At 42.3% G+C, this 17,597-nt stretch overlaps 1 protein-coding gene across 1 annotated transcript in view; it reads right to left on the bottom strand.

The window, feature by feature from the left end:
- adcy2a (adenylate cyclase 2a) overlaps nucleotides 1-17,597 on the bottom strand; it is a 184,493-nt gene that overhangs the window by 16,450 nt on the left and 150,446 nt on the right. Inside the window, exons 8-15 of the mRNA XM_056474969.1 lie at nucleotides 12,526-12,684; nucleotides 10,883-11,015; nucleotides 10,501-10,677; nucleotides 4,623-4,666; nucleotides 4,347-4,427; nucleotides 4,179-4,248; nucleotides 3,915-4,012; nucleotides 3,553-3,637 (exon numbers count right to left, since the gene is read on the bottom strand). Coding sequence (XP_056330944.1) covers nucleotides 3,553-3,637; nucleotides 3,915-4,012; nucleotides 4,179-4,248; nucleotides 4,347-4,427; nucleotides 4,623-4,666; nucleotides 10,501-10,677; nucleotides 10,883-11,015; nucleotides 12,526-12,684 — 847 coding nt within the window. The remainder of the gene's footprint in view (nucleotides 1-3,552; nucleotides 3,638-3,914; nucleotides 4,013-4,178; nucleotides 4,249-4,346; nucleotides 4,428-4,622; nucleotides 4,667-10,500; nucleotides 10,678-10,882; nucleotides 11,016-12,525; nucleotides 12,685-17,597) is intronic.

Here is a 17,597-nt window from a genome sequence, read left to right as displayed (position 1 = left end):
GCCGCACCCTCACACCCTGGAGGGACCCCTCCTTCCTACGGGCCGGAGTGCCCCTAGGTCAGGCGTCCAGGCATGTTGTCGTTTCGACAGATGCCTCCAGTAAGGGTTGGGGGGACGTGTGTTGCGGGCATGCTGCTGCGGACCTGTGGAAGGGAACCCAGCTGCATTGGCATATCAACTGCCTAGAGCTGTTGGCAGTGTTTCTCGCTCTGCGCCACTTTTTACCGGTGCTGAGGGGGCAACACGTGCTGGTCAGGATGGACAGCACGGCGGCGGTAGCGTATACCAACCCTATGGGGGGTATACGCTCCCGCCGCATGTTTCAGCTCGCTCGCCGTCTGCTCCTCTGGAGTCATACGCGGCTGAAATCGCTGCTTGCTATTCACATCCCGGATGAGCTCAACTGTGCGGCCAACGGGCTCTCACAGCAGCTCCTACCCCGTGAGAATGGCGACTCCACCCCGAGTCTCGGGGCATGCGCAAATATGCCTTTCCCCAGTGAGCCTACTCACTGTTACTGTGCAAGGTCAGAGAGGACGAGGAGCAGGTCTTGCTAGTTGCGCCTCTCTGGCCCAACCGGACCTGGATATCAGAACTCTCCCTCCTCGCGATGGCCCCCCCTGGCAGGTCCCTTTGAGAGAGGACCTACTCTCTCAGGGACTGGGAACCATCTGGCACCCTCGCTCAGATCTGTGGAACCTCCACGTGTGGTCCATAGACGTGACGAGGAAGACTTAGGTAACCTCCTGTTGGCGGTGGTTAATACCATCACACAGGCTAGTGCACCCTCTACGAGGCATGTCTTCTCACCGAGAAGACCCCCGATCTTGCCAGATCAGTGTTGTACTTTCATTCCTTCAGGACAGGTTGGAGCGAAGGCTGTCGCCCTCCACATTGAAGGTTTACGTGGCCACCATCTCCACTCATCATGATGCTATGGATGGCGGCACCGTGGGGAGGCATAACCTCATCATCCGGTTCCTCAGAGGTGCGGGGCGGATGTTTCCACCCCGCCCCCTGCTCATGCCCTCTTGGGATCTCGCGGTAGTGCCAACGAGCCTACGTGGGAATCCCTTCGAACCACTCGACTCAGTATCCTTGAGATTGCTGTCCTTGAAGACAGCTCTGCTGGTCGCGTTAGCATCGATTAAGAGGGTTGGGGACCTGGAGGCATTTTCGGTCAGTGACTCGTGCCTAGAATTCGGGCCGGCCTACTCTCACGTTGTCCTGAGACCTCGGCCCGGCTATGTGCCCAAGGTTCCTACCATGCCGTTTAAGGATCAGGTAGTGATCCAGGTAGAAGAGGAGGCAGACCCAGTCCTTTCATTGTTGTGTCCTGTTCGCTCTTTGCGAATATATGTGGACCGCACTCAGAGCTTTAGATCCTCTGACCAGCTCTTTGTCTGTTACGGTGGTCAGCAGAAGGGAAGTGCCGTATCTAAACAGAGGTTGGTCCACTGGGTAGTGGATGCCATCTCCCTCGCTTATCAGAGCCAGGGTTAGCCGTGTCCCCCGGGGGTGAGAGCGCACTCCACTCGGAGCGTCGCATACTCCTGGGCGTTAGCACGCGGCACCTCTCTGACAGACATTTGTAGGGCTGCGAGTTGGGTGACACCCTATACATTTGGAGGGTTTACATTCTGCGAGTGGAGCCGGTTTCCTCAAGGGTATTAGGTAACCCTTGGTGATTGAGGAAACGATTCGGTTGAGGTGTCGAAACACGCTTGCTGCGCCATTCTCCCTAACCCGGAGATACGTGCGCTTTTTCAGCTTTGTCAGTTTAGTTCCCCATTTTGGCGAACCCTGCAGAGTTCCTCCGAGGCCCCCAGCACCTGACTCAGCGGAGGAGTCAGGTGTTGGCCTGTTACGTTGTTGGCATGTCCACTGGTCAGCCTGCGTTCTGGGTATAGGTGCCTGCTATGCGTGATCCCCTCTGGCGATCCCATACGCTCACTCAGACACGGTTTAGTCCCCCCTTCTAGGCGAGCTTGTGTCTTCCCTCCCCGCTAACCATCCTTATGCATCAACTCCCCATCTCTGGGCTAGTCCACATGTTGTCACCAGGTCTCCCCTCTGGGTAGCAGAACGGAAATGCTATGTTCCTTTGCCACAATGACTGTCCCTTAGCTGTTGAGCGTGAAAGTCTCTTCAGCTAGAAAAGGATGTCGAGCATGGCACTGGCTGCGTCTTTATAGCATGACTGGTTGTCATTGACGCCAGCTGTGCACGCTGATGCCGCCAACTCATTGGCATTTCATTGGCCCGTTTTTATACTCTTTCAGAGGATTGGTTTCTGATGAAATCCCCATAGTGGAAGTTTCCACATAGCATTTCCATTCCCCCCCTCTTTAGTAACCGTAACGTTACGTGCATTCACTGCGCACACATCTTGCACGTTAAGTGTTGGATTCAGCCTACGATAAAAGAAGAAGCTGTGGATTGTTAGCCACAATCTGTAAGTACTTCTTTTTGTTAAAATTGATGGCTTACATGCATAGTTTCTAGCGTTCATTGTAGGCTATGTTGTAGTAAGGACGTAAAGAAAAGAAGAAATTACAAGACGGGAGGGTGGCAGGAGATAAGTGTGAAATACGAGAGACTCTCTGGAAAAACAGGAGTTTGGCAGGAATGATTTAGCTACAAACATGTATCCGTTTTACTCCTGTAAACCAGGAAATATGATGGTCGTTTCCATGTTAGCTCAGTAGCTGTGTAAAAAGAAGGTAAGATATGTGAACAAATAACATGATTTTTTTTACAAATGAATTACGAACAAACACTGTTTTGCACCCCATAAACACAATCAAACCTTTAAAAAAAAACTACTGTGGACCACCCCTTTAATTTAAATATTAACTAAATCATCACTAGACTAAATCATCACTAGAGTCTTGGTACCCTCTGTGAGGTTAACCAGAACCTCATTTTACCAAGTGCAACATGCTCCTAGATCAATGCTTAATAACCAATCAGAGGGGCGTTTCACAAACATAGACGTAACTCACAGTTGAACAACCATATTAAGAATGGTTCGGGAAATAAAAATGTAGTGACAAGTGTTTCACAAACTCTGTTGGAGATCCATTGTCTAAACTACGTTATTTAAATTGCTTTTTTTTTTTTTTTACTCACACAAACGTTAAGCCCCCTTAAGTCAATCCAAGAATTGCCCCTGGCTAAGAATAGAACACAGCCAGGATCTATGCTACAGCTCTAGTTCCAGCCCCCCTGTTTGTGAATGTTCAGTGGAACGATGGATTCGGGAAACACTGAATCACCAAACTACATTTGGAATCAAAATTGCGATCTTAGTTAGCTAACAATGGTTTTTGAAAATGCTTCTCAATTATTATTATTATTATTATTATTATTATTATTATTATTAATTCAACCTTTTCCTCTGATTTAGGAATAAATTACAATTAACAAGTAAATTTAGGGGTAGGTTTTAGATTTGGATTACTGTCTAACACTGTAAAATCAATATATGCAAAAAAAAAGCTCGTTTAAAATGATTAAACCAACTAAAACAGTTTAAACATTGTGACTTACCAAGAAATGACCAATAAAGCAAACGAGCAGAATCACTGATAGAATTAAGAAGGCCATGCCAAAAGACACTCCCAATATTGCAGTTCTGAAATAAACAGAGAGAATATGTGGATTAAACCACAAGGACACAAAAGTGAAAATAGCTGTTTTCACTCACAAATTCAACAAAATCATCCTGACAGCTCAGATTCAGTGCAGTTATATTTATTAAAGCCATCTGTAAGATAGACGTCTACAAAAATTTATAATTTTAATGTCAGTCAGTTTTGCTTTTGGCTAGATATTGCATTGTCAGTGTTTATAAGACATTTTATTGTGCTATCATGTAATGTAAAAAAGGTGGAGAGGATGAACATGCATACTTCGGCAGGACCAGGATCTGAACGATGAAAATGCAGAAGAATATCAAGCAGGCACAGGTGATGTAATATTTGAAGGCCGGCAGGGTTGTTGCTCTATACTGCAGGGAAAGGACACACTGTTCTTATTGAGAATCAAACACTTCTGCATTCCTTCACCCTCTCTCACACCAGCGTCGCCTTTCCCTCCCCCTCAATTATTTATATGCGTATGCATTATTTTTCAAAAGTTCTGTTTAAGTTGGCTCGCAAAGTGTCAGTGCTTACCTCTTTTTCCAATGCTTTATTATGGAAAAACAAAGATATTCTTTGAATGTCTTCTGATTTCAGCCATTGTCTATAAAAATAACAAAAATAATAATAACACAAACATAAATACATAAATACACCAGAAAAATACAAAAACATAACTTACACATATAAAAGGTGACCTACTTTTGAGAATTGATCCCATCGAATGTTCTAATCATCCTCTCATTCAGCTCTTCCTCAAATCGCTTCTTCTGAGATTTTGTTCTGAGGAAGACACTGACTTATTAGTGATTCTGTCATGAATTCCTTAATGTTTAAAATGTCTTTACCATTTAAACTAATTGTTAATATTTTACATATTGCATATATGTTGATACTGTGTTTAATACCACAGTGACAATTTTTACAAATACGGTATGTATTGTAGCATAACTGGGAAAAGTACAGGAATTAAATCACCTTTCTGAACGTCTTTGAAAATGGCACTGGCCTATGGGCACATCCTGTTAACAAAGAAGAAGTAAGTGGTAAGTAATATTCTCAAACAAATAGTAAAAGCCACAAAAACAAAACACCATGTGTATATCCTTTTATCAAAAGGTTTAATTTTAGCTACAATGTTCTAATCATACTTAAACTTCCTCATACACCTATTTAACCCCTATTTCAAGATTTAAGATAAGTCTTTTGTGTGTCCAGAATGTGTCAGTAAAGTTTCAGCTCAAAACAGTGTGCGTGTTTAACTTTGCACTGGTTTTGCACGGCAAATGTGACAGGATACACATTAATATCCACTGCTGTGTAGATATCAGTTATGTTAATATACAAAATTAAGCATCTTAAAGCGTCTTCTTTTATAAGTGAACTTACACGCAGCTGTGGTGATGAATTATATAGCGATTTTACATAGCGAGTCTTTTCTTTATCACAAACATGCACTGTTTTGGAAACTTTTAAAACTTGTTCACATTTTATTATGATTGATAAGAGTTGGGGTCGAGTCCACCTTTGTCGAGTCCAGGTCAAGACCAAGTCCTTAACCAGTCGAGTACAAGTCCAAGTCCAAAAGGTGTCGAGTCGGACTTAAGTCTGAGTCCTTAACATCCGAGTCCGAGTCATGTCCGACCGAGTCCAGACAGTCATAAAACTCATTCATTAATTTTCTTTTGGCTTAGTCCCTTATTCATCAGGAGTCGCCACAGCGGAATGAACCACCAACTAGTATAGCATATATTTTACACAGCGGATGCTCTTCCACCCGCAACCCATTCACTTTCAGTCACATACACATACTCACACCACACAGCCATTTTAGTAAATTCAATTCCCTTATAGCGCATGTGTTTGGACTGTGGGGGAAACCGAAGCACCCGGAGGAAACCCACGCCAACAAGGGGAGAACATGCAAACTCCACACAGAAACACTTCTGGCCCAGTCGGGACTCGAACCAGTGACCATCTTGCTGTGATTCCCTGTTCCCAGATGATGGGCATGAGCACTGTGTTGCATGTCTGGGGCCGCTAAGTCCAGTAAATGGACTGCAAAGTTTCCCGCTCAGGACCTTGTGTGCGAGGTGAGAGCGAATCTCTCGCAAAACGGCCTCCCAAGTTCAAGGGTGTGTATTTCATCAGGGTCAGCCCTGCATCCACCCCTGTCCTGCGAGAGGAGATTGCTGTCCTCCTGGCGAAGGATGCAATCGAGCTGGTCCCTCCAGCTGAGATGAGAAGCGTGTTTTACAGCCTGTACTTCACTGTACCCCCCCAAAAACAGGCTGCTGTTCAGAATGATCACGCAGAGGCCCATCCTCCGGTGTGTCCATTCTAAGGATTAGTTTGCAGCAATAGACCTGAGGGACTAAAGATCTTTCATGTCTCCATACTTCCATGCCACCGTCAGTTTCTATGGTTTGCATTTGAAGGTCGAGCTTGACAGTACAAAGTCCTCCCCTTAGGGCTCTCTCTGTCGCCAAAGGATTTCACCAACTTACAGCTTGCGGGCATCTGCATATTCGACGACTGGATGATTTTAGCTAACTCGCGGCATCAATTGATTATGAGACACGGTGCTTCAGCACCTCGACCTGCTAGGGCTTCAGGTCAACCGAGAAAAGAGCAAGCTTGCCTCCATGCAGAGCATCTCTTTTCTTGGATTGAGTTCCCAGACACGCATGGCACACAGGTACGCACCGGGTGACTTCACTCTGCTGTGTTGCCGGCCCCAACCTCTGGAACGAACCTGCATTTCTACAGGCCTGTGTGCCTATAGAACAAGTGTCCAGGCATGTTGTCGTTCGACGGATGCTTCCAGTACGCACTGGGGGGCATGTGTTGTGACCATGAATGGAACCTGGTTGCATAGGCATTTAATTGCCTGTAGCTGTTGGCAGTGTTTCTCGCGCTGCGCCGTTTTTTTACCGGTGCTAGAGCGGAAATAGCTGGTCAGGACGGACAGCACAGCAATGATGGCATATATCAAGCACATGGGGATATCCACCCTCACCACATATCTCAGCTCGCTCGCCGTCTGCTCCTCCGGAGTTATCCGCGGCGGAATCGCTGCATCCCATTCTTTCCTGGCGAGCTCAACCATGCAATCGATGCGCTCTCATGTCAGCTCATGCCTTGGAAAACTGAGACTCCACCCCTGGCTGTCCAGCTGTAATGGGTGCATTCTGGAGCACTGGCCAACACAGCTGAATCCATGTGGCGTTCTTTAATTCGCATTTTCTCTAATGAGCCTACTCGCACAGATACTGTGTAAAGTCAGGAAGGACGTGGAGCAGGTCTGTTATTGCACTTCCTTAGCTCGATCGGGCTTGTATTTCAGCTCTCTCCTCGTGATGGCCCCTCCCTGGCATATCCTCTTGAAGAAGCTTTCTTCTCTGGGACAGGCACCATTTGGCAGTCATGTCCAGGTATGAGGACGCAGGGATGGCGGAGCGCTGAGAAAGCATCGCCATATCATCCAGTTCCCAGAGGCGCAAGACGTGGATAATTCTATCCTGTCCCCCTCTCATACCCACTTGAAGATCTCTCTTAGGAGAGGTCTGCTCGATCCACTCGACTCAGTATCTTTAAGATTTCTGTCCAGGTAGACAGCGCTGCTGGTTGCGTTGACATCGGTTAAATGGGTCAGGTATCTGGAGGCACTTTTGGTCAGCGAAATGTGCTAGCAATTTTGGCCGGCCCACTCTAATGTTTTCCTGAGACCCCTGCCCACCTAGGTGTCCTAGGTTCCAACAGAGTCTTTTTTTTTTTGATTACGTAGTGAACCTGCAACCGCTGCCCACTGAGGAGGCAAACCCAGTCCTTTCATTGCTGTGTCCTGTTCGCGCTTTGCGTATTATGTGGACCGCACTCAGAGCTTAAGATCCTCTGAGCAGCTCTTTATCTGTTACAGTGGTCGGCAGGAGGGAAGTGCTGTATGCAAACAGAAGTTGGCCCACTGGATATTGGGTGCCATCTCCCTCGCTTATCAGAGCCAGGGCGAGCTTGTCCCCCAGGAGTGAGAGCTCACTCCACTCTGAGCACGCATCCTCTTGGGCGTTAGCATGCAGCGCCTCTCTAACAGACATTGTAGAGCTTTATAATCTTTGAGTGGAGCCGGCTTCCTCAAATGTGCTGAGAAACTCCGGTGAATGAGGAAATTCGGTTTGGGGTTGTAAAACGCTTGCTGCGCCTTTCTCTCTAACACAGAGACACACGTGCGCTTTCTTGCTCTGTCAGCCCCTACTTGGCAAACCCTGTGGAGTTCCTCAGAGTCAGGTGCCTAGCCCGTTACATTGTTGGCACACCCGCTGGTTAGCCCACGTTCTGGGTATAGGTGCCTGCTATGTGCAATCCCGGCTGGCAATCCCATTTGCTTCATTCAGCCACGGTTTAGTCCCCCCTCTTAGGTGGGCTCATGTCTTTCCACCCTGTTAACCATTCTTCATATGTGTACTCTTCCTTCTCAGGGTTAGTCCATATGTCTTCTTGCCACCAGGTCTCCCCTTCTGGGCAGCAGGTGGCCTCTGCAGCGTCCTCCCTATTGGGACTACACGCTTTCCCAACGTACTGTGTATCTTAAATTCCTAGAATTAAGTAGGTGCATTTTTTTATGACTCCCTGAAAAAAATATCTAAGTCTGTCAAGCTTCTCAGTTATGTAATATAAGTTAGGGCCAGGGAGCACATTGGAGGGCTGCGCCTCTGGTGATGTTGGTGCGCTCACGCCGTAGCCTGGCAAACCTCTCACCAGTGACGGGATAAGGTTCAATCGCTGTGGCGTTTTCCATATAATTCCCCATAGTGGAAGTTTCAAGATAGCATTGAAGTTCCCCTCCCACTGGAGAATGAAACAGTTACTATATAACCCCTGGAAATGCTATGTTCCTTCACACAGTGATTGCCCTTTAGCTGTTAGCTGTGAAAGGTTCTTCAGCTAGAAAAAGTGACCCAAATATATACAATATTGATTGTGATTGCTGTCAGCTGTGCACTCTGACGCCACCAACTTATTGGCATTTCCTTGGCCCGTTTTATTACTCTTTCAGATGATTGGCTTCTGACGAAATTCCCATTGTGGAAGTTTGCTCATAGCATTTCCGTTCCCCCCCTCTGGGAACGAGGGTTACGTAGTAAAAGTTTTGTTCCTTTTGCGCAAATTCTGTCTCGTTTATATGATTATAGGCTTTACTTTGGAGACATGTTAATACGCAGCTCTCAATCAATTCGGTGGGCGGGGAAGTCTGCACTCATACGTCACGTTGCGGTGGGCCTCAAAATTGCAGGAATTTGGAACCTATTTAAACATCAGAAAAAAGAGACTTATTGTGCAACAGGTGCAAAATTAACGTTTGGAAGCTTTTTGGACAGAAATTTGTGTAGGAATAATTTGTACAAAGACATAGAGTGGTATAAACACAATTTTTATTTCCTAAATCAAGCAAGGATTTAAAACTCAGTGACTTTGTGGCAACTGCACCATGACGTAGCAGTGTGTTTTTTTCCTGCACACCAATATTGATTGACAGGCACGTACTGTATTATCACGTCTCAATATTAATGTGTTATCATATCCACAAATTAATTTAAATCAAAAGATCAGTTCCATCTGTGATCCAGTTGCACCTCTAGAAGAACTAAGTAGTATTTTATAGCTTTTTGAACTAATTGCCATGTAAATCGATGTTTTCACATCAGTTAGCATTGTATTACTGATACTGTAATTGAGCTTTGCCAAAAATAGCAGAAATTAAGGTATGTATATATATTTTTTTTAACCGTGCACGTTTTTAATAAAGAATAGGCAGTAAATAAAAAGTTTTTCATAACCGCACAAACCACCACAGCTGCATAGTGTCAGTACATAAATATAAAGGAGGAAGCTTAAATCACACAACCCTTTGTAAACGTTAAATCATGTTTGCTTTGTACAGTAGCTATAATGGATCTCCATATAGCAGCATTTACTTTATGGTGGGCATCCTGTCACATTTTTTGCAAGTAGATGTGCACAAACTGCAACATGCTAAACATGTGTGTGTGTGTGTGTGTGTCTGCGTGTGTGTGTGTGTGTGTGTGTGTGTGTGTGTGGCATTATAACAGCATTTGTGTGTGGCTTATTCATATTCAGCAAAAAGGCAGAATAGACTTTATGACAACTACAGCAAATAACCCTTCGGAAACTTTCTGCTTCAGTCTTAACTTTGGTATTTGTGGGTCTCTGCTCCATGAGCGTCTGAGTTGATGTCTGTTAATGTTCTGTGTTTATTTGACATCTGATTCTGGAAATCTTTCTGAGCAGGAAGATCCTAATTAATTTGGTCAGGGAGAACCAGCTCATTTGCATTTAAAGGTATTTGCGAAAAACAGCTAAAATTACATCTGACCCAAAAATTCACATAATAAATACGTATTTTATTAAATGATCTGACAGGTGTTTTGAGCTGAAACTTGACAGACACAATCTGAAGGAAACCAAAGATTTACTTTACGTCTTGTAAAAAGGTGCATAATACAGAGCCCTTTAAGTGGTAAAACATAGTGACATTTGTTGATGACATTTAAAATAAAGTATGTCCAAAGATTTATAACTTGTTTGCATTATTAGTTATAATCCAACCAACAACGTAAACATGTAACATAATAACAGTTTATTATTATTATTATTTTATTACGTATAAAATAGCATATTTTAGTATTAATATTAAAATTTCCATAGCAGAATTACGTGCCTACAAGTTAATGTGGTTTAAAATAGTGATTGCTGGAAGAAAACTGCAAATGTTGAAATCAATGTTAACATCAACAGAGCCACTATTGCAGAGTGTGTATTTCCTCATAGGAAGACTCACAGCGGTGTTAATCTTTCCATTTTCATTGGTCATGCTGTCTCGATGGTGAAGGTTGGCAAAAGGCTTGGCTGCACCCCAGGACTCCAGGTATCTGGTCATCCTCACTGAAGCCCTCATTTTAGCCCCGTACATGGTGTGTCTCGTTCTGTAGTAGTGCTGAGGACTCTTTCTCTCTACCTGAAAAAAACAGAACAATCAAAACATCCATCACTAAACCTATTCAGTTGGGTTTAGAAAGTACCTTGATCAACTTAGCCTCATATTGAAGCAAGAGGTAAAATAACAGCAGCATCAATAATAATGACTTGAATTTTTACACTATAAAGACATTTTAGAAGATAAAAAAAAAACATAAAAAGACTGTATATCTTGTTTTTTATACCTTTGGGTTGATCACTAAGTAGGTTACAACTCCATGTTCTTTTAGATAGGGATCACGTTCCTGACCATCTCCATCTTCAACCTTGTATGCTCCGTTTAGGTGTTCAAGAGTCTCTGAGGTGATGTGGACTCGTCTGTTCATCGAGAACTTGCAATTACTATTGATCTACTCACCAAATGTACATACACTCACCGGTCACTTTATTAGGTACACCTGTCCAACTGCTCGTTAACGCAAAATTTTAATCTGCCAATCACGTCAGCAATTACATGGCATGCAGGCATGGTCAAGTCTGCTGCAGTTCAAACCAAGCATCAGAATGGGGATGAAAGGTGATTTAAGTGACTTTGAATGTGGCATGATTTCTACTGCGTTATTCAGATGGTAGGGTCAGAATTTTGCATCAACAATATGAAAGCATGGATCCACTCTGGCTTGTATTAACGGTTTAGGCTGGTGGTGGTGTAATGGTGTGAGGGATATTTCTTGGAACACTTTGGGCCCATTAGTACCAGTTGAGCATCGTGTCAATGCCACAGCCTACTTGAGTATTGTTGCTGACCATGTCCATACCTTTGACCACAGTGTACCCATTTACTGATGGCCACTTCCAGCAGGATAATGTGCCATGTCATAAAGCACAAATCAGCTCAGACTGGTTTCTTGAACATGACAGTAGCTATGTTTCCATTCAAAAATGCGAATGAACTTTATGCACAAAACTGGATTATCGCATTAAAGATGTGCGAATAAAGCAGCGTTTCCATCCAATGAGTCAAAGCAAACAAAATCGTCACTTCCTGATTAACTGGCGCCAAATGTCAACAGTAAAAACTGAATGTACTGCAGTAGGAGAAGCTGCATCAATCTTTTCTTCATCTAATAAATGACTTCAGACCTCAGAAGGCAATCCTGGCACGCAGTGAACGCACGGTGGCGTTTGAAGGTGTCAGACGCGGAGCACAGACGCTCTTAATTCTGGAGGTCATTAATAATAAAATAACACTAATACTTAAATGGTAAGGCATTTTAGAATGACCAAAACAACAGTTCAGATGGTTTACAGTGTGCTCAGCCTGCTGGTTTGTCCATTTATGCACATTTTCATCATCACATGATCTCTTATAACAAAATAACATAACCTTTTTTAATGCGCATGCTGAAATTTGTGCGGTAAAAGTGTTTCCATCGTAGTTTATGCGCATCTTTTCTTATCGAACAAAAAGTTTATCCTACTCAGTTATGCGCAGAAGTATTTTATGCTCATTTTCAAAATTTATGAGCATCATGGCGTTTCCATCAACCTTTTTTTTATGCGCACATGCAAAATGTGCATAAAAATAGGTGGATGGAAACATAGCTAATGAGTTTACTGCACTACAAAGGCCTCCACAGTCACCAGATCTCAAACCAATAGAGCACCTTTGGGATGTGGTGGAACAGGAGGCTCTGAGGAATATTTCTAGTATTTTGTTTAATCTATGACACGAAGGATCAAGGCAGTTCTGAAAGCAATAAATGGTCCGACCCGGTACTATTAGGGTGTACTTAATAAAGTGGCTGGTGAGTGTATTCCAAAAAAACAAAAATGCATATTATAATTAATAATTGCAAATAATTATTAAGAACCCACAGTGGCTTACCCTGGTACACCACCTGCTTCCATGTGATTGGCTAAAGTCACATCATGTGACCAGACATCATACTGCCATTTTTGGAGGCCAATTACACCACAGAGAACGTTGCCAGAGTGAACACCAACTCGCATGCTAATTTCCACTCCTGTGGCATCTCGGACTTTCCTGTGTAGATAATGTAGAAGGAAACAACAAAACATGCCTTCACACATCAGAGGATCAATTTAACCTTATTAGTGTTTCTTAAGAAAAATAAGTCTGTGCTATTTGTATACTTATTTGTACACTACCTGTTGATTTACAGGTCAAAAATGATGTGTGCACCATATTAACAGCAGAAAAAACCTTAAACAATATTTTCATCTTTAAATTTTGTGATTTTTTTTCTCTAAAATTACCCCAACATAAGAAAAAATATATATAATATTAATTTTCTATTTTTCAGGATGACTGTACACATTTAGGCTCCTTCCTAAAAATATGCTATTTACTTTAATCAAAAATGAGTGCTATCCACAATTAAACATTGAGAAAAACTCCTGATGAGGGAAATCCTAGACATTCTGTTTGTGAAGATGCAAAATAGATTTGAGAACTGAATTTAAATTTAGATGCTTTATTTTAGAGGTTTAGTGAAGGCAGATCATTTTTGACCTGATTAATGAACCGTGTATATAGAATTCTAAGACAACAGGAGAATTAATCTAGTTTAGGGTTTATTTATAAAGTGTTTTAAAGGGCAGCTAGGTTAGCCCTTTTTTCAGATTTAATATAAGTGTTTTGCGTCTCCAGGATGTTTCTGTAAAGTTTCAGCTCAAAACACCCATCTGATTTTTCATTATACCTTTTACAAGATTCTATTTCATACATTTTTGTACTAGGGGGCGGTTTTGTCATACTGCGCCTTTAAGGCTTTTCCTCCCCGCCCACCATTTCTACGTGCCTTTCTGCGTGCCTTAATCTCCTCCCTCAGCTGCATCAGATAACAGACAGACATGATGGAAGATCTCAAGTAGCGTTTGTGAGAAATACTACAGTAAGAACTTTACCAAAGAGTATTTGTTGTGCAATTGCATCGATGAGTCACACACAATGTCGTTACAAAGTTCACGCGCGCACACACACAGGTACACAGCGCACACACACATGCACACACACACACACACACACACACACACGCACACACACACACACACACACACACACACACACACACAGAGACAGACACAGCACGTTTAGCTTTGCACTGTTTTTGCACGCAAATGTGACAGGATACAGGTTAATCTCCACTGCTGTATGGATATCTGTTATGTTAATGTAAAAAATAAACCTGATTTAACATCCACAAACCAGGATTGAAGCATCTTCTTTTATAATTGTTCTGACACGCGGCTGTGGTAATAAAGTAAAGCTGAAGTAAATCGCTGTAATTCATTACACACATGCACTGTTTTAAAACATTTTAAACATGTGAAACTTACTCTTGATCACATTTGATGATGATTGATGATCCTAGCGAACTAAACAGACCTTTTATTCCCGGTTGCTTTGCGCACATCTGGTCTTGTTGATATGATTATACACGTGACTACCAGGACATGTTAATACACGCAGCTGTCAATCAATTCTGTGGGCGGGGGGACCGCACTCCTACGTCAAGTTGCGGTTGCTCTGAAAACAGCTCCAATTTGTCCACCGTTTTTATGTTGTTAAATTGAAAAAAAAAAAAAGGACTGGGTGTGTTAATATCACCCCAATATGACGGTATATGCACTATACCTACACATCCAAACAGCTTGAAAAGTGGTTTTTTCACCATAGGTGCCCTTTAAAATCCAAGTGTTTCCCAAAGAAAAAAATCTCCATGCACACGAAAACACAAAAACGCACTGTGATTCATTGTTAAGAGCACACCGAACCACCAACAGGTGGCAATAAAAGCCTTTAATGCTGGGTTCACACCAAATAGGGAATTAAGTATTTGTGCAAATAAATTGTATTTAAGTCAATGCAAACATGAGAACATAGGTGGAATAAAGCCCCATAGTGTGAATGGCAGATAATCTGGATTGGTTTGTAGTTTTTTCCTGCCTTCATTAAAAAAAAATAATAATAAATCCAGCCAGATAAAAAAGAAAAAAAAATTCTGTGAGGCAATACTAAGGGCACACCAAACCAACAAGCGGCAATAAAAGCCTTTTATGCTGGGTTCACACACGGAATGAAGTGCAAGTAAATTGCATTCAACTCAATGCAATTGTGAGAAGAAAAGGTGTATTACCACCCTGTGGTGCAAATGACAAGTCATCTGCATTGGTTTGGAGTTCCCTCACCTTCGTTTAAAAAAAAAATCTGTCCATATGAAAACACAAAAATGCAATGTAATGCAATGTTAAGGGCACATTAAACCAAGAGGTGACTTTTTGTTGGGTGTTATTGTATGGGTACATATATGTTCGCCTATATGTTAGTAAAATTATTAAAATACAGCTGCTAGACAACAATTTTTATTTACTTAATCAAATAATAGAAGAAATATATATAGTACAAGAACAAAAATAAGGCAAAAAACAACAATAAAGAAAAAAAAGACAAACCATTTTGTTATACATTTCTTTTCTTTTCCACTACCTTCATACAAGAAAGAATTGACCTTGTAAATGTTTCAGGAAAACATGTAGACACCATAGCTTACCATCTCCTCTCACTTATTTGCCATAGTTAAAATCCATAACATGCCAATTACAAGCGATACCAAATTTAAGTGGCACATACATACGTTTTTTGCATTTTTTTAAGTTAGTTCTTAACCAGATAGCAGACCTAAGTTAAATGAACATTGAATAAATGTTAAAACATCAAACAAACTATCACTGAAACAACGTTAAAACTTATCAAATTGTTTAATTATCTTTGTTGATTTAATGTAAGTATTTTTCAATGTTGGGAAATGGGTAAATTATCAACAGTTATTTAATGCAAGTAATTTCAGCAAAGGCATATTATTGAATTATCAGCAATGATTCACTGTATTTTCAATGTTGGGAAATGGGTAAATTATCAAAATTTATCCAATATCAGTATTTTCAACAATGGCAAAATGATTTAACTATCAATGTTGATTCAATGTCAGTATTTTCAACAATAGTAAATGACCAAACTATTGACGTTAATAAGTATTTTCAGTGCTAACAAATGTGTAAATTATCAACATTGGTTCGATGTAAGTATTTACAACAATGGGAAGTAATTGAACTATCAACGTTGATTGATAATTTAATTCAATGCTGAATATTAAACCTCAGCCAAAATAATGATTCTGATAGAATTTCAACAGTGAATTAAAGCTGCAAGCAGCGATGATAGGGACCTCGCACCCGGGCTCACCGCCGCCCGGAGGCCGTAGGACGACAGAGAACCGCGAACAATAATAATTTAGGCCGATACATAAAAAAAACTGAGAAAATCACAGATTTAAGCCAAACTTGCTCCCGTCAGCAGGTGGCGCTATGACTGTGACTCAATATTTTCATGTAGATGTCTTGAGGAGAGGATTTTAATCAACCATGTGAATTTTCAGGCAGATCGGACATTGTTTGGCTGAGTTATAGGCAATTTTACTGTTGCCACCAGGTGGCGCTATGACTGTGACTCAATATTGGCATGTAAATGTCTTCAGGAGAGCAATCTTATCAACCATGTGAAGTTTTCAGGCAGATCGGATATTGTTTGGCTGAGTTATAGGCAATTTTAAGTTTGCCAGCAGGTGGCGCTATAACTGTATCGAGTTATTGGCATGTAAACAGTGTTCAGGTCAGGACACTTATCAAATGTGTGAGTTTTGAGGCAGATCGGATCATGCATGCCTGAGTTATAACAACTTGATGTTTCGTGGCGAATCATCAAAGTTTGCGAGTCCGCCACGGACACGCCCATCGACGAAAACTCTAGACCTTCACAATATATCATCGATACTGCTTTCAGATGACACCACTCAAATTTGGTGCTGATATGACAAATTTGTGGGAGGAGTTTGTTACACTGTAAATCATGTCATTTCCTGTAGCCAGCAGGTGGCGCTATAACTGTATCGGGATATTGGCATGTAAACGTGTTCAGGTCAGGACGGTTATCAAACGTGTGAATTTTGAGGCAGATCGGATAATGCATGCCTGAGTTATAACAACTTGATGTTTCATGGCGAGTCGTCAAAGTTTGCGAGGCCGCCACGGACACGCCCATCGACGAAAACTCTAAAGCTTCGCAATTTAACATCGCCAAGGCCTTTAGATGACATAACCCAATTTTGGTGTCGATCGGATGAAATCCCTAGGAGGAGTTCGTTAAAGTACAACGCCTGGAAATGGCAAAATCGCCACTTTTTCGCCGCAGGAAGCCATAAATATCCGACTTCCTGTTGGGTTTGAGATATCGCTCCTTGAGACTTTTTTGTAGGTCTTGGCATGTTTGAGGTGTGTGCCAATTTTCGTGCATGTGCGTGATTCGTGGCTCGGGGGCTTGTCCGTATCAATTTTCTAGGTGGCGCTGTCGAGTCATTTTGCCACGCCCACTTCCGAAGCCTATAACAAACGTAAATTTTCGCCACTTCTGGGGCGTGTGCAAATTTTCGTGAGTTTTCGGGCATGTTTAGACCCTCAAAATCGCGATTCATTCGGGAGAAGAATAATAAGAATAATTAAAGCTGCAAGCAGCGATGATAGGGACCTCGCACCCGGGCTCACCGCCGCCCGGTGGCCGTAGGACGACAGAGAACCGCGAACAATAATAATTTAGGCCGATATATAAAAAAAACCTGAGAAAATCACAGATTTATGCCAAACTTGCTCCCGTCAGCAGGTGGCGCTATGACTGTGACTCAATATTTGCATGTAGATGTCTTCAGGAGATGATTCTTAATCAACCATGTGAATTTTCAGGCAGATCGGACATTGTGTGGCTGAGTTATAGGCAATTTTACTGTTGCCAGCAGGTGGCGCTATGACTGTGACTCAATATTGGCATGTAGATGTCTTCAGGAGATGCAATCTTATCAATCATGTGAATTTTCAGGCAGATCG

This window comes from Danio aesculapii, chromosome 16 (genome assembly GCF_903798145.1).
Source record: "Danio aesculapii chromosome 16, fDanAes4.1, whole genome shotgun sequence".
Lineage (NCBI taxonomy): Eukaryota > Metazoa > Chordata > Actinopteri > Cypriniformes > Danionidae > Danio > Danio aesculapii.
This window is presented reverse-complemented; position numbering and strand designations above follow the sequence as displayed.